This window comes from Python bivittatus, unplaced genomic scaffold, assembly GCF_059951505.1.
Source record: "Python bivittatus isolate LINGU-HERP-01145 unplaced genomic scaffold, Pbiv_v1 ctg000670_np1212, whole genome shotgun sequence".
NCBI lineage: Eukaryota > Metazoa > Chordata > Lepidosauria > Squamata > Pythonidae > Python > Python bivittatus.
This window is the reverse complement of record NW_028277094.1, coordinates 308,048-330,706: the sequence shown is the minus strand read 5'-3', so window position 1 is coordinate 330,706 and position 22,659 is coordinate 308,048. Positions and strand designations below refer to the sequence as shown.

The following is a 22,659-nucleotide window of genomic DNA, read 5'->3' as shown; positions in this document are numbered from 1 at the left end:
TGAGATTGCATTGTCTCTCAAAGACTGGGCCAAAGCCTCTCATGCCTCTACAGTCAGCAGCTTGCATTACAGAAATTATTTCACTTGCTAAAATCTGACCTTTTAATTGCTAGAAAGGAAGCAGAGACTGGGAGAGGCCTCTCATCTCACATCCACAGGCTTGGGAGTAGATGCCAGGTGAGGTCCCTTTGGTGATGGCAGCAGGAATGACCAAGTTGTCACCCCAAGCAGGAGGTGAGCCCAGAGTGTGAAGACACAGAGGGTTTCAAGGAACACAGACTGAGATCTTCAACCTTCCACCCTATAACCTCATCCCTTCTTCTGCAGACACTTTTTTTTTTAAAATAAAGAGCAAACATGCTGGGGAGGCTAATGGGAATATTGGTATTTTATAATTAAAGATCTGGTCTGAACCATCTGTATTGCTTACTCACTGTGCTTTATGCATGCCTTCCTTCCTTCCTCCCCCCCCCATGTTTATAAAAGAATAAAATAAGGATGCTGATTTCTAAACAAAGAAAAAATACAACCTAAAGGAAAGCATGCTTCTTCCATCAATGTTGTATTTTATATTGCTGTCCTAGCATGCTAGCAATTAATATTATTATGTCTAGCCTGTACTGCTGACAATGAAAAAAATGTATCCAGTTTCCTGTTTTGATAGATGGGGAGACATTTGTCAGCATATGAGGTCCTCGTGAAGCCTCAAGGTATCTCTCTCTCTCTGTGAACAGCTTCCATTTTCATTTTCAGGCATATTTTAAACTTCTAAGAATTCTATGAATTACAATAACTGAACTCCCCTGGATCTGCAGGCAGAAAACTGGAAACAGCCAATTAAGGAGAAGACACGGTATACCGAAAAACTCTTTGCCTTTGTAACCCTGTAGTGTTCATTTGCTCTCCTATAACTTATTTCACTCCCTTGTTAATGGTACTTTATTACATTTTGAAATTGTCCACTAGCCACAGCTCCTGAGATGGAGTTGGTGGTGCAGGTTCTTTGAAGCTTCTTGAAGGCATATGATTCAGTCTCATTCCACTACAACTTTGGTTTGGTTTCAAATTAATATGCATGTTCACAGAATTACGGGAAGAAATGTTTCAGGATTTCAGCGCCCTAATTCCTAAAATATGGAATTTGTCCTCTTATGAAGAGCTTTCGTTTTATCGAACTTGGGGTACAGCAAAGAGAAGAATCATATTCTCTCTCTCTCTCTCTCTCTCTCTCTCTGTCTCTCAAGAAGCCACTCTCTTGATGTTAAAGAATGGATCCAGGTTATGACTCTGTTATTTTTGAGAAGGTTTTGTGAGAAAATGACACATTATGTAGCTATCTGATCCAAACTTAATGGTAAGCTCAACAATGGAATTAAGTCCAGAGAGATATTTATGCTGATCATAAGGATCTTTTCTTAATTGTTGTTTTTGTTGTCGTTATGTCTAGTTCATATATACATGATAATATCATTTTTCTTTCCTCCATTGGATTGTCACTGTTTATTATAGACTTTATTTTATATTTCATTGGATTAACAATTTAAAAAAAACAGCTCCAGAGGTGGAGTAGAAACCATTCTAGCAAAGAGAGCCAAGCTTTTGAGGGTGGCGAGTATTTGTGCAATTTGGAGAACAGGTCTCCCCAGATGGTTGTAGGACAAGACTTGCCCATTTACAAAATGGCTGCTAGAGGGGACACACGTTACAAAGCAATTTCTTCAGAATGCTACTTGCCACCCCCAGCTCATCCCCTCCCCAGGAAGCTCTCAATTACCCCTCATCTTGCTCTTTTTCTGGGCATACTTCCAGGTGAAGGACCAGGCTGCAGCTGTCTAGTTTTGCTAATCAGAAGACCTACTGCCCATGTTAAAAAAAAAAAAAATAATAACATATTTTTTGAATAAAATAAAAAGACAGCTGGGGAAAAGAAGCTGCAGGGGTGTCAACATTCCAAGGGCCAAAGTCCTTGTTTGGGGTTAATTTGGTGCCTCTGGATACCATTCAGGGGAATCCACCATTAAAGTAGATGTGCAGAGATGTTTTTCACCAGTGGATCCATTCATTAAATAGTCTAAGAACCAACTGTTTTGTTAGTGTCCAGAAACTTTCCATTCTAGTTGGATGCCTAGAGATGTGTTTCCATTTCAGAAAAAATGGATCTGCAATGAATTATTCTAAGTGGTTAGAGAGTGATATATCAGAAAGCAGAAATCCAGTTAGTTTCTGTTCCCCTGCCTTTTTTAAACAGAAAATTAATGTCACAAGTTTTTAGGTCAACCCATGATTTTCCATAGCATATATAAAGTCCAAGAAAGCTGGTCTGGAGAAATATATGAACTTTATAGGACAAAGTTTTTGAAATGCCAAAATAAAATGAGGGGATGGAATCAGATATGTTTATAGTCCAACCCTCACACAATTGCAATTCCCAAGAATAAGTAAATCTCTTATGGCAAATGTCCTGTAGCATCTTAAAGAAGACTGTATGCTTTAGAATTAAGCCAGGTATGAGCCCAGGGTCAAATACTGTTCTTAAGTCTACTTTTCTATCATCACTGTTGCCACCACCTCTAGAATTCCTGCTATGATTGCTAAAAATCACTGATACACAGGAAAAATGTAGCATAAACCCTAAAATAGGCTTAGTATTTTTTTTTACATTGTATGTTTCTTAAAAAGAAAAACTTTCAGGAAGATCTTGGACTCTTTTCTATACATGATAGGGCCTCACTCTATATATGCTATCACCCTGCTCACTGGTATCCTTCTCACCTCCCAGAAACGTTGAGTTTATCACGTGGCCATCAAAGCTTGTCCACTCTAGTATTAACCAAAGACTACACCAAAAAAAAGAGAATCAGGGTCTTTCCTTCATTGCACACATTGCATCACAGACGTTTTCTTTTGCAAAGCGGCGTGGAGATTTGCAAATTTGGGGTGCTCAATTCACTGCTGTTTCCACCGCTAGTGTTGTGCAAGCCAAAACGAGCCAGAGAATGCAAGAGAGTTTGTTGGTGTCCATGAGACAGAGGGTGGTGGCCCTCCCCAACGTTACTCATCAGCACATTTGACATCAAGAAATGGGAGATGGAGTTGCACTGAGTCAGCTTCTCTTCCAAAAACTGTTTATAGAGTTCCTGAACTTCTTTTTCCATGTAGTTGTTAAGCACTGAGTTGGAAAGGGGCTCCTTAGAGAGAAGCATGCTCTTGTCCCCAACTTCATCCCCATGTCCCAACTTCAGGACCTTGGGTTTCTGTAATGGGAAGGGGATATCTAAGGGAATATCTTTTGACAAGAAAACAGGGCCAGGCAATTCGTTATAGGTCTGGTCCATGATGCAACCTGAATCACATGTGTGGTCAGCGACATGATCACCTCCAATATGCAGATCAGGATAATTCTGATAAAGACTTTGGCACGACCAAGATCTGTACAAATCCAGCTCTTTTTCACAGTACTGCTCTTCTCTTGGTAGACGCTGAGGAACAGAGGGAGGGATCTTGTGGCTTTTGTTCCTTGGTGCATCTTGTCCAGGGATCCATTGATGACCTATTTGATCCATGTTATCACCATGAATCCCCACCATCTTCTCAGCTGCTGTCTGATTGGATTCCACAGAGAGCTTTTCATGTGCATCTGTATCTGTAAACTGGCTTTGCCAAGTTTCTTCTCCAACAGTTTTGAGCAACCGGCCTTGATGTGAGTCATAGGGCTCAACTCTATAGGCAAAGACAGCTAGGAAGCTTTCTGCCAGCATGGTGACCCAGAATAAAAATCTTCAAAAAGTCTATGCAGAGAAAATGCCTTAAAAAAAAAAAATACACAGAGATGTTATTTGGAGAAGGGAAGAGAAAACACATTCTGGTGTTTAATTCACTGAGATTTCCCCCTCAGTTAATATAACAGCAAAATATCCTCAACCTTCCTTAAACTGAGATCTTCCTGGTCTGTTGGAGAACAACTTCCAGAATTCCCAATCAGCATGGTCAGTAAGTAGGAATTATAATCTAAAACATCTGGAAAGCATCTTTTACAGTGATTAAACTTTTGCTCTTCCTTTTTGCATTGACCTCATGCTAAGCAAAATTTATTCCATAATCCCGTTAATTTGGCAAGCCATTACAAAAGACCAAGAAGGTAAGAAGATACATTAGAGAACCAGGATGTTCAAAGTACTCCAGAAGAAACCCTAAACAGCTACTCACTTGGCCCACAAATACTGAAAAAGGCTCGAAGTACAAACTATAATAGTAGTAAAGCAAGCCAACGAAAAACTATCAGTGTGTGGACATTGATTCAATGAATGGACTTCCTGACTAATTCATAATTGGCTGAGATCATATAACATTCTAAGCCATAAACTATGGTTTGCAGATCATAATGGTTGGATTCACCCAACATAATGTACCCTAAATGCTCACAAATTTAACCACAATTTGCTTAGCTTGAGGTGTGAAATTTCTTACAAAGATGTTTGCTTTGCTTTAACCCAGTGCATTGTGTGAATCCATGTTATGATTAGTAAGCTGTATTTTACATATTAGTGTCTTACACACACCCATCTGACTGCAGCTTGTTCAAGAAACAGTGATTAAGGAAGTAATAGTTTGGTGCAATGTATATGACATTTAGCCTCTGATCCATTTTCCTTGGCTGTATTCCTATTACACATAAACATCTTTTTTCTTCTTTTTCAAAGTATCTAGAAAGTTGGTGCATTAATTTATTTTATCAGCAAAACACGTAAGTCAGGCAAACTGAAGTTTCTTCTTCGCTTTAATAATTTCCTTCGTGTATTTATGATGGCAGGCTATATGTGACCTTTCATTCCAGAGTGGCTGGGAGCCAGGCAGCATATACATTTAATACATTATTATTATTAACTCTCACAACCATCTTGTCACTAATTATTATGATTCTCATTTCTCCAAAAGAAAAAAATAACTCAGCAAATTGTGGTTGAGCATATGAGGCTTGCCCAAACCATGTCCCATGCCATAACAGTGGTGAACTCAAGAATCTCTCATCCCTGGCCAAAATATCCTCAACCTGGTGCATGTTCTCAAATAAGATCTGAAGGACCCCAAGTTGCAGAAAGTCCTCCAAGTTAAACATGTTGCTTATGAAGCCATCTGAGATTCTTCTCCCCAAGCTTCATGGTTTTTACACTGTTCAGTTTTGCCAGATTGTTGACTAAACAGATTGAGTGATCAGCACTTTCATTTCTCTAGATCAAGGTAGCCCCTTATGCCTCACCAAGCAGAAGATGAAATAAATCACCTTCATCCCCTCAAAACCAAGAAATACATGGGTTTGTTTCAATTTTACATGTGTCAATATTATCAATACACATTTGGATATAAGTACGATCATTGTAATGGAAATAAAATATCATCAGTGTGCTATCAAGGGGCTCAACTATTAATGAACAACTTTAAGGCTTATGATTCTTTATCTCTAAGTGGAAGTGGAACAAAAGAGTCCCCTAGCAAATGCCTTCTAATAGTAACAATAGGAGCAAACCATCTGAAAGTGATTTCAAAAACTTAAATATAATGATCATAGAGAAAATCTATCTATGTGGAGACTAGGAGTTGACCCCAACTTGATAGCAGATAACATCAAGCAAAAACATCAATGATGTTTTTTTCATATATGCCCAGTTTTATAGACTGCCTACTCTTCTGATTCTAGAGGGCTTAAAACATAAAACCTTAATAAATTTATAAAATCCTTCCATAAAGTTAATGAATATATTTTTAAAAAATTATTAAAATCTATAAACAAACTTGTAGCTGCCATAAAACAAGTCAGAAGGGTCTCTTAAAGAGGATTGTTTTTGTCAGCCTCTGAAATATCATCAGGGTGGGGGCAGACCTAAACTTGGAGGGGGGGAACAGTCCAGAGGGAGGGGGCTACTAGCGTGAAACTAAATCTCCTCCTGTTTTCTTTCAGGGTGGGTAGCTGGAACATCCTCTGTTAGACTGTGTAGGTTGGACAGATTCTATATGAAGATTGTCCTGAATTTAACAATGGTCCAAGCCATAAACTCATATAGGTCACCACTGTAATATTGAAGGAAATTATACTGTATTGTCTGATGGCAAAATGTTTAATGTGATGTCTCTTGGGATAAAAGGACAGGTAAACTGTAGGAGGCAGGTTGCAGAGGTAGATTTTATAATATTAAAATTACAAGTCCATCCAATATTAAAATAATATAATCCAACTAGGGTAAGAAAGTAGGCTGCCTAGGAGGAATATGAATGGCCTTGATTTGCAGATAAGCTTGGGTTTTTATTTGTCATCTACTTTTTGCATCCATTTGGTACCGCCTGTATATATGACATTGCCAATAATATTTTAAAAAGAATTCTAAAACGTTCATTCAAAATGTGGCTAATATTTGCAACCCCACAATGAACTAGATTAAGCATGTTTTAGGATCTCAAGCTGGCATGGCGGTTTTGGCAGGCTGGTTCAGAGCTGAGTCGTGCTGAATTCACCAGCACGTGGATATGGGTGTATATGACAGAAGTTGCCCCTTCAGCAAGACTTACTCCCAGTTAAAAATGCCCTGGATTGTACCCTTAACTTATTTCAAATTACAAAAAAAGTTAACACCCCAGTGTTTGAAATGAACATACCTTTGCTGGTTACCTGGAGTCACATGCTCCGTGGAATCAAATAGGAAAACAGCGCAAAACAGACACCAGGAAGGTTCTTTCCTGAATTTTTTTTCAAAGATTCCCCAGATGTGCTTCTGCTCAACAAGCCATGTTTTACTCTCGCTGATTCTGCAATGTTCCTACATTTAATACAGAAGTCACCTCCAGTGAGGAGGCCAAAAAAAAAAAAAACCTGTGGTCACCACTCCAGTGACTGCAAATCCAAAAGAGGATCTGACTTTTAAAATCTATATTGTGCAACGAGGCCGATAGTGTCGTTCTCTTGGAAGTGATTGGTACAATTTGCGGAACTGCGTCAGAAAGAGGAAGAACTACTTAATTAGGAAAGTGAAAATGCAAATTTTAAAGAGAATGATCCCAGCCAGCCTACTGACTTTTCTAGAGGACACACAGAGTAGGCTGAACCTTGGAGCTGTTGTAATCTGTGGGTGGAGGGTTGGAGAAGGAAAATTTAGGGTTTAAGATTTAGATTTAGAGCTAGCCCCCCCCGTGCCAAGGTGGGTAACGGCCCCCACATTAATTCATTCATTCCGTCCAGAGATGTTACAGCTACTGAAGAAGTCTTGCTTGTTATAATTTTACTGACATTGTCCTGCGTATAGCAAACATTTCACATCTACCTTTCCTCAACCACTTCTCAACCAGATGGAGATAGAGACCAGTGTATTAGCTGGGTTTGCACAGCACGATTCATGTGGCTACTGAATTAACCCATTTTTATTCCATACAATGTATTCAGTCGTAAAACAACTACATGGACTGAGTTCACACAAGCTGCAAACTAACCGGCTTAGAAAGTTGGATGTGGTCCCTTGGACTTTAACTGACTTGATCATGCATCTTTTGTAAACTCAGCCATCCAGAACACACTGTGCTGGGGAGGCTAAAAAAATAACAACAAACCAGTGTATAAGTTATAACACAGAACCTATGTGCCATTTAAAGTTACATTTGACCCAGTGCGCAGCGTATAAGTAGGGATGTTGGACTAAGACCAGGGAACCCCAAGTTAAAAGCCACATTCACCATGATGGATTACTTGGTGACTTTGGGCTGGTTGGTTATTCTCAGCCCAGCCTACTTCACAAAGGGAGTAGTTGTGAAAATAAAATTGGTGAAATGGAGTCCCACCGTAGGACAGAAATCTAATTAATAAATAAATGAAACAATTGGTCACTGTCAGTTCTTGCTTCATCTTATTTGCTTCCTTTTGCTGGCAGTATTCTGCTGCCTGCAGAGTTTTATGCAAGATGAAGATTGTGCTTGCAAGGCAGAAGTTAGTCAGACGGTTCTGATTTTCAGCTTCTGGTGGAAAGAATTTAAAGCCCAACATGTTCAAGTGCTCAACCCCATCTTTGACCCTTTGGATCCCTTACAGCAGATGACTCCGTGGCTTTCTTCACCCAACCATAATTTACAGAATAACCCACAAGTGATTGAGTTCACACCATAAATTAAGCCCAGCAGATGACATTATAGCTCAGTTATAGCTCTCTATTATATATATGATGGTTCAATATTTGGTTTATTATAGCAAGCTTTGTTTAGGACACATCATGGTTTCCTAGAGTTACAGGCATTTTTCCAGCAAAGAAACACAGCAGTTGGAAAGAATTTTCTTCGGTCACACAACTAGGAAAGTTTTAGTTATCTCCAAGGGGAAGTTCATTCCATTCTTCTGGATGTGCAAAAGACTCCAGGCAAAGCAGCACTGTTAATGTACAAGTATGTGAGTACAAGATTACCACTTGGGTGTTCTGGGTCAGTATCTGCCCTGGCTGACACATCCTGTTGAGGCAAGATTTAACCACGCTTTGCTAATCAAGCCACAGTGGTTCCCATATGATGCCACTTCACTCTGGATGGATTTCACAGAAGACACTAAGTCCAGAAGCAAACTCATCACTTTCGAGTTATTTGTTAACCAGGCTCGGACTCTCTCACTCCAGTTCCCAGGGCTGTCCTGATGATAACATGGACGGCTGAAGAAGAGAGAAGGACCTTCCTTGAGATCCTTCAGGGACAGAATGGGCAGATCAAGATGACCAAGACAAAGTCCCGAGTCCCAGATCTTCTGCCACCCTCCAGAAATATTGGTCCTGCGCTGTCCAGAACGCCCAGCCAGTCTCGGTGCTGGACTCCAGCTCCCATCATCCGCCTTCTGGCCGGCGGGCAGGGACAGGTACTGTAGCCCAACCCGTCCCGCAGGTCGACAAGAAGGACGGTCTCATTCAGGGTGACGGTCTTCCCAGGCGCGTGCCCGATCATCGCAGTTCCCCGCCGGCCCGCAAGGGGCGCGGAAGAGCAGCGGCCGGGGAAAGGAAAGGCCGGGGGCGGTGCCTGCTCTTTGAGTGGCAGCGCGAGCGACCATTCGGAACGCACGAGACCGCACGGCGGTTGCGTTCCCATAGCAACGGCGGAGGGGCGGGAGAAGCGTAGGCAGGTCCCGGGCGAGCATGGCTGCCATTCGGGTCTATTACACCAGCGTGACGGGCTCCAGGGAGGTGAGGGGCCAGGCCCGAGGTCCCCTTACAAGCCGGATTGCTTGGGAGGGCGAGCCGCCCCGGGGCCTTCCCCAACCCGTCGCCCTCCGGGAGTGCGGACACCGCAGCGCCCATCACCCCCAACGCCCTCCGCATGGGTTGGAATTGCAATCCCTCTCCCCTTCCAGAGACGTTAGGACCACAACTCCCATCACCCCCAGCGCCCTCCGTCTGTCTTGGAACCGCAAGCCCCAGCGCCACTCGGATCACAGCTCCCATCACCCCCAGCCACCCCAGCCCCCTCAATGCGCGCTGGAAGTACAACCCTCGGACCTCCTCCAGAGACCACAACTCTCATCACCCCCAGCCACCCCAGCGCCCTCTTTGCGCCTCAGAACTACAAGCACCAGTGCCTCTCCAGAGACTCCGGGACCAAAACTCCCATCACTCCCATCACTCTGTGGGTCGGAGCCACAACCCCCTTCTTTCCTCCACACTCTGGGATCACAGCTCCCATCACTCCCAGCCACCCCAGCCCCCTGTGTGTGTCTTGGAACTACAAGCCCCAGTGCCCTTCCAGAGACTCTGGGATCACAACTCCCATCTCCCCCAGCCACCCCAGCACCCTCATTGTGTGTTGGAAGTACTAACCTCAGACTCCCTCCAGAGACCACAACTCCCATCATCTCCGGCCAGCCAAGCTGGGAAAGGCTGGTCCAGGGCATCCCCTGATGGGATGGGGGCACCCTGGGGTGGGGGGTGAGAGCCAGGCAAGTTGATCCCCAAGGCAGGCTGGCTTGAACCCTGGAGATCAATAAAAGGCTTGCAGTGGGATCCAGGCTGAGTAATGGCTCCAAAAGGCACGAACCTGGGTCTGCAAAGCCCCCCCCCCCCAGTGCAGGGGCTCCAGCTCGCCCCCTCTGGGCTACTTCGGAGCTGCTGAGAAGGGGGACGCTTTGTCCATGATGGTTGGCCACGGCTGGACCTCATTCTCAAGCCTTGACTGACAATTCAAGAGTGTTTGTGCATCTATGTATCTGATGCATTTCATCCACCGCCTGAGTTCTTATGGACTCTAGGCAGTTTGCAGATACCACAGTAGGAATAAAAATACATTTAAAACCTTCAGTAACAAACCTATAACAAGTAATAATTGCCTGTGAAGGTTTTTACCTTCAGGAGAAAGGTTCTTCCTAGGATTCTTCAACTGATAGCTTTTCTGTCTGTTTTATGTCTCAATTTTCTACCAGCTTATAGCCCTAATTAACTGAGCTGCTAGTCAAGGAAAGAGAATCAGACTTTTTAAAAATGCCAGATAGCTTAGAAACATTTAAAATTCGATGGATTTGGAGAGGGTCTTCATGTGCATTACCATTATCCAAAGAGTGCAGTCAGCAATCACATAAGTTCAAAGGTGTGGTGTACTTAAATTAATCTTTAGAAGTAGAAAGCTTCCTTTTTTTTTAATTTAAAAATATATCTAATTCTATAATTCTCCACCAACATCTGCCATCTGCTAGAAGCAAAAGTAATTCCTAATGCAGGCATTTAGTTCAAGACACATTTTTTTAACATTTGAAAACTGGCACTCTCTTTTAAAAATGGAAACATCACAAAATATGGCTCAAAATAAATTAGTTTCAGAAAAATCAGGAGAAATGCATACTACAAGAAAGTAATGCAAAGACTAAAACATCAGAATCTGCAACTAGCAGGAGCAGCATACAGGGATGGGCATCCAAATGACATTTCTGCACAGGTTAAGATAGTAATAATTAGTTCTCTGGACTCTTTCTTGTTTCTGTAGCAAAATGATCCATAAGCAGCTTTCTTGTAAGCTCGGGGCTTAAGGCAATATGCTGAGAATTGTTACCTATACACATGTGGCTTTGTTAATGGATGCACCCCTTTTCTCCACCCCATCACCAACATTTTAATGTAAAAAGAATCCATTATGATATAAAGAGTGACTTTACCTTGGCTAGGGGCAGGAAGGAGGGAAATGCAAAATTACTAAAATAGGGATGGGAAATTTGAGTGGGTGGGGGGAGGTTACCTGCATTTTGGTTTGAGCATGTTAAGGGCTATGCTCAAAAAGTGGGCATGAGCTCTGAGGAAACTGCATCTAAAGCCCCAACTATGGGTCACCCACTTTTGACCTAAAGCATCTTCAAAGCTAGCTTCCAGCACTTCTAGCTAAAACCCACAATCATCGTAAGCTGAGGATTATGGCAGTCCCGAGGGAAGCCCTGGATTTTAAATGTAAGAGATGTTCTTAGACCTGAGGCACCGCAGAAAATCTCTACCATCTAACTTCTCTTCACCAAAACTGTTGGTTTCTATTTAGGTAAAGCAGAGGCAGTCTGAGGTCCTTCGAATTCTGGATGGAAATCACATGAAGTACCAGTTAGTGGATGTCTCTGTCAGTGAAAGTTTGCTGCAAGAGATGAGGGACAAAGCTGGCAAGGCTGATGCAATCCCACCCCAGATATTTAATGGAGAGGAGTATTGTGGGGTAAGAAAAATCAGACTGGGGGAGGCAACCAAATTATGGATTCTGTTTTAATGGCTGGAAAACAAGTTGGACTACACCAGTTGAAGGTGAATAAAAACATAGTTATTCAAAATGTATTTTGTTTGTGAGTACAATGTTTTCATAATCCCCCCTCCAAAAAAAAGGAAAAAAATCCTGGAATTTATTCATCTCCTCCCCACTCCTGCTTCTTTCCTTCCTGCATTGGCATTATCCCCCCGTTTGTTTCTCCTTCAAACATCAGAATCCTCCACAGTGCCCATTACACATTCATTATCCTATTATTTCCAAATGAAAAAAGAAAAAAAGGGAGGGAGGGAAAAATAGGGAAAATACAATGCATGAACTATGCCAAAATGCACAAAAGTTCCAAACCATGTCCCCATTCTTATGGATCACCAACCAATCAGATTTGCTGAAGGTTAAGCTGTTCCCACAGAAGGTCCATTGTCTTCAACTGGAAAATATCCTTGCTTGTACATACAGGAAACCACATATTTCTACCATCTCAGGACATAGAAGTTGGAATGACTTATCAAGTTTGGCCTGCCATGCAGCTTTCTTCTCTGATTTCTCCTTCCAACAACCCAAGTTAGCAAAGAAAGGTTGATAGTCACGGAATTCTCAGATCATGATAATCTATAATATGGTTTCATTCCGGCTTAGCATGTTCTGTGAATCTCATTATCATGGTTTAATGTGATATGTGAATTCAAGGAATTATTGGTATAATCCAGTAATCTTAGTAATGGAATGGCGATTTGAATGCAGGATAATCGGATTAAAATTCAGCAGTAACAGCATTCTGGAGCTCAGTGACCTTCATACCAGTGTCCTACTGGTTTCTTGATTCAATTAACATCTACCATTTGTATTTGTTTTAGGACTTTGAGATGCTGTATGAAGCAACTGAAAATGAAGAAGTTAAGAAATTCCTTAAGGTAGCAGCTGTAGACAGAATGGCCAAAAATCAGGCAACTGTTTGAAGATATTGCTTTACATAGGTGTTCAATATTTAAACCATTTTTTAAAATTCAAATAAAATAGGAATTTTGTATGTTAAAGAGATTCAACCCCTGTGAAAGACACAAGGATGGCAAAAAAATGTTTATCGTAAAGTTTACTATGAGGACAAGGCAGGCCAAGGTATTTTGTACATTTCCCTGAGAGTAGGGGAACACAAAAAGTGAGCCACCTTGTAGGTGGGTGGGCCTACAGTTATACACACCCCCTTGGACTCTCTCCTACAAGATAGATTTTAGACCCTTTTGGAACACCAGAGTGAAAGACCAAATGAAATCTAATTATCTCTTGAAGTTGGCACTTTGGATACCAACACTATCTGGATGAATACAATGATAAAGTGAAGTTACTCTGAGAGCTATTCCATCTCCTTTGAGAAACACGATTCAGATACAGGTGTTGCCTTTAACTTGGATCAATCCTTGAACTGATTTGGAAGCAGAGATTTTCCAAAACTTCCAAAAAGTTTTTTTTTTTAAAAAAGACATTTCTGTACTGTAGAACCCAAAACCATGCTGATAAATTCCCTTTAGTTTCAGTGGTCCCATTTCTGTTGGCCTCTACAACCCGAGTTAGCCATTAGAATGTATTGATGATAAGAAAGAAAATCTTCAGAGTATAAAGTGGATCCCTAGGCACTAAAAAGCTGGTGATCATCTAACGTGCAGCAAAGTTAAAAATAACAATGATTATTTTGAGTGTAAAAGTAGAAAAATTTATTATGAAATTGCATTATTATAACAGAAAACAGCAGAGTGAACAGAAGATGTGCAGCTTTTACTACAGTTTTCTGGAATCTGGAAGTCGTTACAGTGTCCTCATTACCATGACTAAAACCAACTGAACAGACAAAATAAAAATCTATTCAAAAATTTGAGATTCCCATTAAATACTTAAAAAAAAAAAAAATCTAACTGAACTTTCCCAATTCAAAGCCTACAGACATCATGAAGCGGGGAAAAGAAGGGTTTAAAAAAATTAAATGTCAACCACTATCAATTAGGAAAAGGAACAGGACATAAAACAGTCTTAAAAGGAGTTTGATAAAAAGTCATAATTGTTATTTTAAAAAGTAGCTATAAAGTAAAGAGCAATGATCCTCTGGGGATTTAAATTCGAAGCACCTGAACATTTGGCAAGTCTTAAACTTTCCCAGACTTTAAAGACAAAGTCTGCACAGCAGATCTCAGTTTAGTAAACCTGCATCTGGAATCTGTCACTGCATATAGAGATTCACATAACTGAATGCTAATACGTATCCAAAAATAAAAGTGGGAGGGAGAAAAATCTCTGTATACAGGGTTTAAGACTTCCAGTCCTCTTAATCTGCTAGCATACTCTTCCTATGAAGAAATTTTTATTTTTTCATGCTGTTGTTATGATTGATGATCACACAATTGTTTCCTACTGATTTTGGAGGGAGATGCATTTTTCCACTAACTGCCAACAGAGTCTGATCTTCTTTACACGCATGTAAACTACCATCCATCAGCACATCGCTGCACTTCAACTGGAGAAGTTGTAATATTTTACAAAATGCTAACCTGGCAATCAGCAGCTGCCAAAATTCTCAAAGGGCTATCATCCCAGTGACAAATGGTAGAAAACGGCTGCATTAGCAAAACTTGCAGCAGATAATTTTGTAGAGTTTTGGAAAAGAGGAGGAAATATGCATGCACGCAAACATTAAGCAAGCAAGACTACTCCATTTGCAAAGCATTTGAAATTGCTTTACTGCACTGTAAAAATATAATAAGAGTTAATAAGTAAAATGAGTATGCCTTACCAATTACAGAGTTAATAAAAAAAGAAAAATCAGTAAATTCTTTCCAGGGCACTGTTCAAAGAACATATATTCCAGAACAGACAGAGTTACTTTCCAAAATGTGCAGATTTCTGTTGTGATCCCCCCCCCCAAAAAAAACTGCCAGATAAGAATACTTCATAAAGGAACAACTGCCCCTTCCTCTAGGTTTTTGCCTGAGTGACACACACCATAATTACTGGAAGAGAGTTGGGTTGGTAAATAGACTCTCAGGAATCCAAGACTTTGTATCTTCATACAGTACACCACACATTGTCCATGCTGCAAGTTTCAAGAGCTACATTTACAAGTCCTAAAATAGCTATATTAATGAACTAAAAGGTCTTTTTTATGCCAGATATAAAAGAATCCTTTTAGGCAATCAACTCAAATTCCTAATTTGCATACATAAGCAAAGTCTTAAATTCCCAGTTGCACACATGCACCTTAAAAAATACCATTTCTGCAAGTTCTGTAAATGGGCCACAATCATAAACAGATTTACCAGTGTCCCTTCCTATGGGAAACATCCATAATTTGATTTCACCATAGGAATAATCCCAGCATATCCTTAACATAATTTCTCAGGAACACTGACAAATCAGAAATCCTGGCTGATGCTAGTATGATGGAGAAAAAAAGATTGTCAAAACAAAGACTGATTCACACTACCTTTCTGCAGTCCTGAATGACTCGGCACACGTGGGCAAATAGACAGTATGAATCAGGTCCTTAGAGATATTGGCCACAGCAGATCTTTTGTCTACAGGGCCCCCTTATGTCTCAGACTTTAAAATTCTTTCTTCCTATATTTATGACACACTAGTTCATGAATGATGGATTAAGTCATGGTTCAGGTGAAGGATCACAAATATGCATGGCTTGTGCGCACCCTTGTTCCTCCTGTGTAAATTATCAGCTCCTTGTTTTGTTTTGTTTTTAACATGCATTAGTACAAACAAGATAAATTGGGAAAACCATGGATAACATCACCTTCCCAATCATCGGTTGGATCCAAGCTTATTCAAGTTGAAATCAATGGGACATAATTTAATAATGATTTCTTCCAAGTGTGCATCCAACAGAATGCCTGAAGCTGTGAATTGAATAAGATTACCAAACGTGATCTGGAAGCAAGCCCTTAGTAATCAATAAAGTCAAATATTGTGGTAACCATAGTTACCCATTATCTAGAAATGCATATCAAAGGACAGGAGAGGAACAAGTATGAGTTTTGTGGAAGGAAGGGCACGCAGCTAGGAAGGCACCCATCCCAGTCTTTCCCCATCCCATTTTGTAGGGTTCTACCTGCAAATCACAATGTGCTGGGCCTTTTAAAAAGGGCTTAGCCCTTTTTAACCACATGGTCATCACTCTATGAGAAGTCAGGAGATCACTGGCATCACAGAAATAAAGGGGTTACTGGAGAAGACCAAAGGGTATTGCCCCCAAAGAAAAAGCTGAAGCCCTGAGAAGATCTGGAAAGGGTAATTCCATGATGGCATGGCAGCAATGGTAGCAAAGCAACTGGAGAGAGCAGCAGTGACAGCAGTAAGACTAGGGCAGGGTCAACAAAGGACATCGGAGAATGCTCAGAAGATGCCAAGGGATGGTTCAGAAGAGCAGCAGGGAACAAAGCAGTTGGAGGCATTGGCTGGAGAGAAGGTCATAGCAGAAAGAAGAGGACTGCCAGCCAGAGAGGCTCAAGTGCAGTGGTATTATGAGAGAAGAGCTGAGATTGTTGAGGTCCTGAAATGATGCCAAGGTTTGATAGATGTGAAGGTGGGTAATAAAAGGCCTGAAGAGGAACTAGGAGAAGCCAGCAACAGTAGATCCCCTTCCCAGCCAGCAGCAGAGAACATCAGAGACTAGGCAGGACATCAGAGTTGGTAATGGACAAACAGCAAGGCTTCTATAGATAAGGATGATGCACTGGTTGGTGGGATCAAGGAACCAGTGACCACAGCCTAGGCAACATGCAAGCACAAGGTGCAGAGAGACCCAGAGATTGGAAACCTCAACCGCAGGGCTCTGAAGCCACAAGGAGCAAAAGAGGCAGCCAGCAAAAATGGAAAGAAGATTTGCATGAAGACATGGAAAGCTGAATAAAGGTGAGGAATAGCAGGGCCAGTCAGAGAGCTGCAGGATGCCCAAACTACCACAACTCCACATAGCAGGCCAGCGCATGGCACTCATTCAGGATAACAGCAGACAGCAAAAGGACAACTGCCAAGGACAACGTGGCTCCTGAGAATGACAATCAAACCAAAACCACAAGGCTCGCTGGGTAGGGCTATTTAAGAGGGAAAGTGCAGGCCTGGAGTAGTTGTAGAGTATACAAAAATGCAGAATAGAAGATATATGATAGAAGACATCACACAAAGATGTACTTACAGGATAAGTATGAGAATAACAAGAGACGGCTTATAAGAAATTAGAGTATAACAAATTTGAGTTACAATATACTCTTTTAATGCAAAATTAATGAAATTAGAGTACAGGATCACTCAAACAGGAATCGGAAATAAAACATTAGGCGTAGACTATAGGAGATAAGATGGAATAGGTCCTCTAACACAGGCTTTCCAATGGCAATGAATTAGGAACATAAGGTATATTTAGATTAACATATTTTGGTGAAAAAACTTTATTTTGTGAACCTTTTACAGCCACCGAATAGAGGAATTGTCCTGTCTGAGCCTCTTACCATCAAAACCTATCACAAGCCTGCAGCGTATTTTCTGTCTAATCTGAGCACAGAGCCAGGATCAACTAGGAATGATCATGGGTGCAAAAGCATATAATATGAACTGTGCAGAGATGGCCCTCTTTTCTTTTGGAGTTCGGAGCTTGTAAAACCAGACCCTCTACGTACTGCAGATTTCCAGACAAAAACACCACACTAAACATTTTCCAGAAACGCAGGTCAAGCTGTCACACAAAGGAGAAGCGATTACTGTACTTTAGTTTTCAAAGGCTCCATGAAAGCTAACGCAGATAAAATCATGTAGAGTTTACAAAGTTAGTCAATTCCTACACAGCTTGGGTTCCAGAGGGAACCATGTCAACTGGAAGGAATTCCAAGTAATAAAACTCATGTTTTTGTATGTATTATTAATTTACGTGGGGAAGGGGATATTTGGATGGACTCATCTACTTTAACCTTGTGTCCTCCACATGGGCTGAGAGTATAATGTCCATGAGATAAAAAAGCAACATATATCTGTCTGTGGAGCCCTTAGTGCTCCCTGAGCTTGTTTGCTTGTAGACATTTCTTTACCCAACTAAGTAACATCATCAGGGCTAGGGAACGTGGGGCTTGCTCCCTGTTTATATACAGTAGCTTGCCCTGTCTGTGTTGGTGGGGATGTGGTTTTCTCCTTGGTAGTTCCTTGATTAGAGTATTGTTTTCTGCTTGTTTGTTTGTCTGGTGTTAATCCCTGCTTATCTGGGTGTTGGCTGCTGGAGGGGATGTGTTCTGGTCTGTTTCCTTCTTAGCTTTTTGTTGTCTCTTTTGAATGGTGTGTAAATATGGTTTATTTCTATGTGTCTATTGATGGCTAATTTGTCTGAATGCCAAGCTTCCAGGAATTCCATAGTGTTTTTGGATTTGGCTTAGTCTAGGATAGTTGGGTAATGAAATGTCTGCAAGCAAACCACCAAGCTCAGAGAGCATCAAGAACCCCACAGTTCAACCCTGAGCTGCAGATTATGCTCTTCTAGTGGATATATCTATCTTGATATAATTTGATTAAGGCCTTGAGATTCAGTTCCATTTCTACATCTTTCCAAATCCATAGAAGGGAGACACACACTTTTCAATATTACTTGTAACTAAAATGTGTCTTGGGGTAGAGTTCTTGCCTGTAACTTTGATAATTGTTGCATATAGCAAAAATACTAGGAGTTTGACAAACTGCTAAAAGTAAGTTCACGGCATTGCGCAACCAGACTGAAAAATCTAATTTAGATTTCCTGTATCATAGGGCTTCACAAGCTTTACTCCTGCAAATTACTTTTATTCAATTTTATTTTATACTGGACCCTTGATCTCAATATATCTCATCTTACACAGAAACATTTTACAAACAATATATCAAACTAAGTTTTATTCTAACTCATAATTACTTGACCTTATTTCTAATTTTAAAAAAAAAATAACAATAGAATTTTGGCCCCATATTACATTTGCTTCACATTTTAGAAAAATAAGAATTATTTTGTTGTTGTCTTGCCTCCTTCATAATTCCAGAGGGTTAGAAATGGATATTTCACTAAGACTGCACAAAAACCTTGCCTTTATTCATAAACACAGACCTCCCTATGACATTTATATTGTGTTCTGATCAACCCTGGCAAATCCTGCCCTTATTCCATTCATGAGATTCCAATAGCATCAATCTACACTACAAAATAACAAAGGAGAACTCTAGAAATATCCTAACCACGGCAAGTAATTACAACTATTACTACGCTACATTGCAACTTTTAGAAATAACCATTAAAACAAAAGTCAACCTTAGGACATCTTATTTTTCATTTTGGGTTTTGAGGCAGCAGAGGCACTGGAGTTTATTAATAAACATTTCTGCAGCTAAGTTTTCTCTTTTGTTTAAGCCGTTGGATCTGCAAGTGTAATTATAGATCTGTGTTACGGATAGCAAAAATACAATGCTTTTGTTAAGTTTACCCAAAGAAAAGGGGGGGGGGGCTTTTATGCAACTGCCAGAGAACAAATTACATCCATTGGGAGAGGCAAAAATCAAGAGTTTTTACAGGCTTCATTTAATTTCCTTCTTTCTTTTTGGCCTTGAGGCACATTTGCAATTCTTCTTCTTCTTGTTCATATTATTTGACGTTCTATCTTATTAATCGTATATGGCAGAACATTGTAGAGGGGGACAAAACCTTTGTTTTGTCCTCCAAGCACACCGGATTTTGCTATTGCAGGAAAAAAAGCTGCGGAACTTTCTCTTTGCAGAAACTTTAAGGCTTGAGGCCAGGAGGGAGGAAGAATTCACGCCTCTTGCTTTGCTAGCGCTTCTGCCTCCTGGAATGACAATGAGTGAAAGGTTAGCTGGGTTTTGTTTTTAATAAATAAATAAAATAAAGGAGACGTCCGCAGCTTGGGCACGTGCATTCGTTTCGATCGCTGCTGGAGCAGACAACCCAGTTCTAAGTATTTCACCATCGGCTAAAAAAAGAGAGGGAATGACTCTTCTCTTGCGTTTAGACCTCTGAAACACAGGCAGTCTTCAAATGCAAGGCCTGGGCACCCATTGCCTTGAGTTTTCCCATGGATTTTGTGCTTAGTAAATACCCCTTCTTTCCCCCCACCCCCAACCTGGAAAAGGGTTCAACAGCAGTCGTGGGCAGGTGGGCAAGAGGTATACAAATGACTTAGGAAAGCGGTATGTAAGTACGTAAAGATTGTAATAAGCAGCCTCCCATCTAAAAGGTTTTAAATACAAATATACATAATTGAATATCTGACTGAAATGGAAGGAATGGAAAAGGATTTGGAGCAATACCTACCTTTGAACCAGGTGGGGCAGTCAAGCCTAAAAAAGCATAGACCGCATTATTCTCTCTAGCTTCAAAGAAAGCTTCATAATCCTTTGGCGGCAGGGAGGGAAGGAGGGAAGAAAAGGAAAATTAGTATTATAACCTTTAGGAACCGGTTTGAAGTACTTGATCTTTGGGGAAAAGGAACTCATGGGGAAAGGCACTGGAAGACCCATCATCCCCAATTATTAATTTAATATATATCCCATTTCTTTCATGGTACTCAAGCAAGCATAGCCGAGAAACCTATCCAACACTCAACTAAGCTCTGATCAGAAGCTGTCTGGATCGCTATTTTCAAGAGATGTCCTAGAACTTCATCTCAATGCTCTTCCTTAAAGGAAATCCATCCTGCCCATTATAGTTTACATCACAAGTCCATCCTTTAGAACAAGTTCTCAGGATATTCCCTTAGTAAGGAATAAGGCCTTTGTGCTAGTGGCCCCAACCTTGGGGAAGGATCTCTCTTGAGAAGTTCAGTTATATACTCCTGGCTTCAAAAATCAACACAAACTCCAACAGGTTTGGCTGGTATGGGTCTTCCGGGCTGTGTGTCTGTGTTCTTGAAGTTCTGTTTCCTAACGTTTCGCCAGCACCTGCACTCTGAAGATGCCGGTCACAGGTGCTGGCGAAACGTTAGGAAACAGAACTTCAAGAACACGGCCACACAGCCCGGAAGACCCACACCAGCCATCGTATGCCGGCCGTGAAAGCCTTCGACAATACATCCAACTGGTTTGGTAAGGAATCTGATTGTGGTATTATATCTGGAAAAAAACAGGCTGAGTAGCTTCAGTTAGTCTCAGAGAAGTATTTCTGAGTTGGGAAGTACAGCCAATTTCAAATATATTTGACAGCTGATCCCTATGTGGTGCAAACTTTGTGTTATCAAATATTCTCTTTTTAAACTTGTTTTAATTGTTGCATTATGTAAGAGCTCTATGAATAGGACAGGAATCTTTAGGAAAAGAAAGCAACACTTTCTTCCAGATGTGAAACTGAAAATGTGTGCAGACCTCATTGATCTAGAAATAACCAAAGTCTAGAAATTATGTAGTTTCCAAATCAAGTATTTGTGACTGTATTTCTATTATTAAAAATATATGCAGTGCAGTAGTATCAAGATAGTAATGTTCAGTATTCATGGCAACAGAAATATAAGCATCCTGAATTTTTTCTTTTTAAGGATGTTAATGACACAGAGACCGCACCATTGCTTGCTAGTGAAAGAAATGTTCATATCATGTATTCTTAAACCACCATTTTGATTTTCTACATCAGGGTTTTTTTTTCCTTTTAAGAAAAAAGGAAAGACTTGGTGGTAAAATGTACACTAACAGAAAGTTTAAGCTGAAGTTAAAGAGTTGTACATTTCAAGGCAATGGGGAAAGGGGGTCTTAAATTGCTTCAGGGGAAATTAAACTTTGTACAACTGCTGATACACACACACACATATACACACATTTTGAAGGAGGGTTCTTCTACAATCCTTAAAAAGAAAAAGAAAAAAGAAAAGGAGAGCAAGTTGCTCTAAATACCTAACAATATCTGGATTTGGGGTGGGGTGGGGAATGACAATATATAAATAAATTATCCACAGAACACCCCCCACCACCACCACTTTATCTAAGAAAAACACAATGTACAATAAGCAAGATTACAGATTCAAATTAAGGTGACTCTGTGCCAGGAAGTCTGCTTTCAAAATGGTCAATTTTACCACTGCGGTTCTGTAATGCTAATCTGAGCAATTCAGTTTAAGGAGGTTTTCTAGCTCCCTTGCCTTCCCATATCACTCTGACTCCCCCCCCCCCGCCCCCCGACAGGTGAAAATTAACTGGCCCTTTAACAAGGATTTCTTCAGGAGAACCATCAGAGATGAAATAGATCAGAAATGTTTCTTTTCCAACTTGCACCAAAAGCCAAAGTGAAGTTAGTGAAGGGGACAGACGTAAAGGGCAAAGCGCTGGTCACTGACATTTAAATCACAAAACCTTTGAACAGGCCTACAGGATTTTTTTTACATAGCCTGGTATTTAACAGATGAAGTCTGAAGAAACATCCCTATTGAAAAAAAATCAGCAAAAATGCCTTTCTCCAAGGCACCATTCTGAGGTGTCTGGTGACAAAGTTGATCATTCCCATTGGATGTGGTCTATTTTCCATTCCAGCTGAGATGATGGAAAACTGTTCTCCAAAGCACTTTGATGACATCAGGTTGGGGAACACCACTTACAGACATGGCCCTTTATACATAACCAATAAAGAAGCTAACATTGAACAAATGGAAAGACAATGGCAAGGGGAGTGAGGAACAAGTCTGAGGAAGCGCTATATATCATCAAGGATTTGTTTCAGTTGGGGATCAGCACTGAGAAGAACTGAAAAAGGTGTTGGGAGACAATTGAAAAATACTTGCTCTGGGAGGCTTAAAATGGCTGTGAAGATAATTGGTCTACTCAAAATGCAGACCGTGATCTCTCCCCTTGTGAGTTCTGCATCCTGTGCTACAAGTGCAGTTACGTTCTTCCAAAAAAGGAGGAGGAAATGGATTAAAGAAA

At 40.8% G+C, this 22,659-nt stretch overlaps 3 protein-coding genes across 3 annotated transcripts in view; 1 reads left to right on the top strand and 2 right to left on the bottom strand.

The window, feature by feature from the left end:
- Positions 1-1,447: 1,447 nt before the first annotated feature.
- LOC112542295 (TLR adapter interacting with SLC15A4 on the lysosome-like) lies at positions 1,448-7,561 on the bottom strand. Its single transcript, XM_025174815.2, has 2 exons — positions 6,649-7,561; positions 1,448-3,805 (listed from the first exon to the last, which is right to left on the bottom strand). The coding sequence occupies exon 2, from the start codon at positions 3,756-3,758 to the stop codon at positions 2,889-2,891; it is 870 nt and encodes a 289-aa protein (XP_025030583.1). The 5' UTR covers positions 3,759-3,805; positions 6,649-7,561; the 3' UTR covers positions 1,448-2,888.
- A 1,060-nt stretch (positions 7,562-8,621) lies between these two features.
- Positions 8,622-13,578, top strand: LOC103052865 (SH3 domain-binding glutamic acid-rich-like protein 3). Its single transcript, XM_088151564.1, has 3 exons — positions 8,622-8,872; positions 11,521-11,688; positions 12,591-13,578. Exons 1-3 carry the CDS (start codon positions 8,657-8,659, stop codon positions 12,690-12,692), a joined length of 486 nt encoding a protein of 161 aa, XP_088007690.1. The 5' UTR covers positions 8,622-8,656; the 3' UTR covers positions 12,693-13,578.
- Positions 13,579-14,367: 789 nt separating this feature from the next.
- SH3BGRL (SH3 domain binding glutamate rich protein like) overlaps positions 14,368-22,659 on the bottom strand; it is a 35,197-nt gene continuing 26,905 nt past the window's right edge. Inside the window, exons 3-4 of the mRNA XM_088151563.1 lie at positions 20,069-20,149; positions 14,368-19,583 (exon numbers count right to left, since the gene is read on the bottom strand). Of these exons, the coding sequence (XP_088007689.1) occupies positions 19,551-19,583; positions 20,069-20,149 (114 nt within the window). The 3' untranslated portion in view covers positions 14,368-19,550. The remainder of the gene's footprint in view (positions 19,584-20,068; positions 20,150-22,659) is intronic.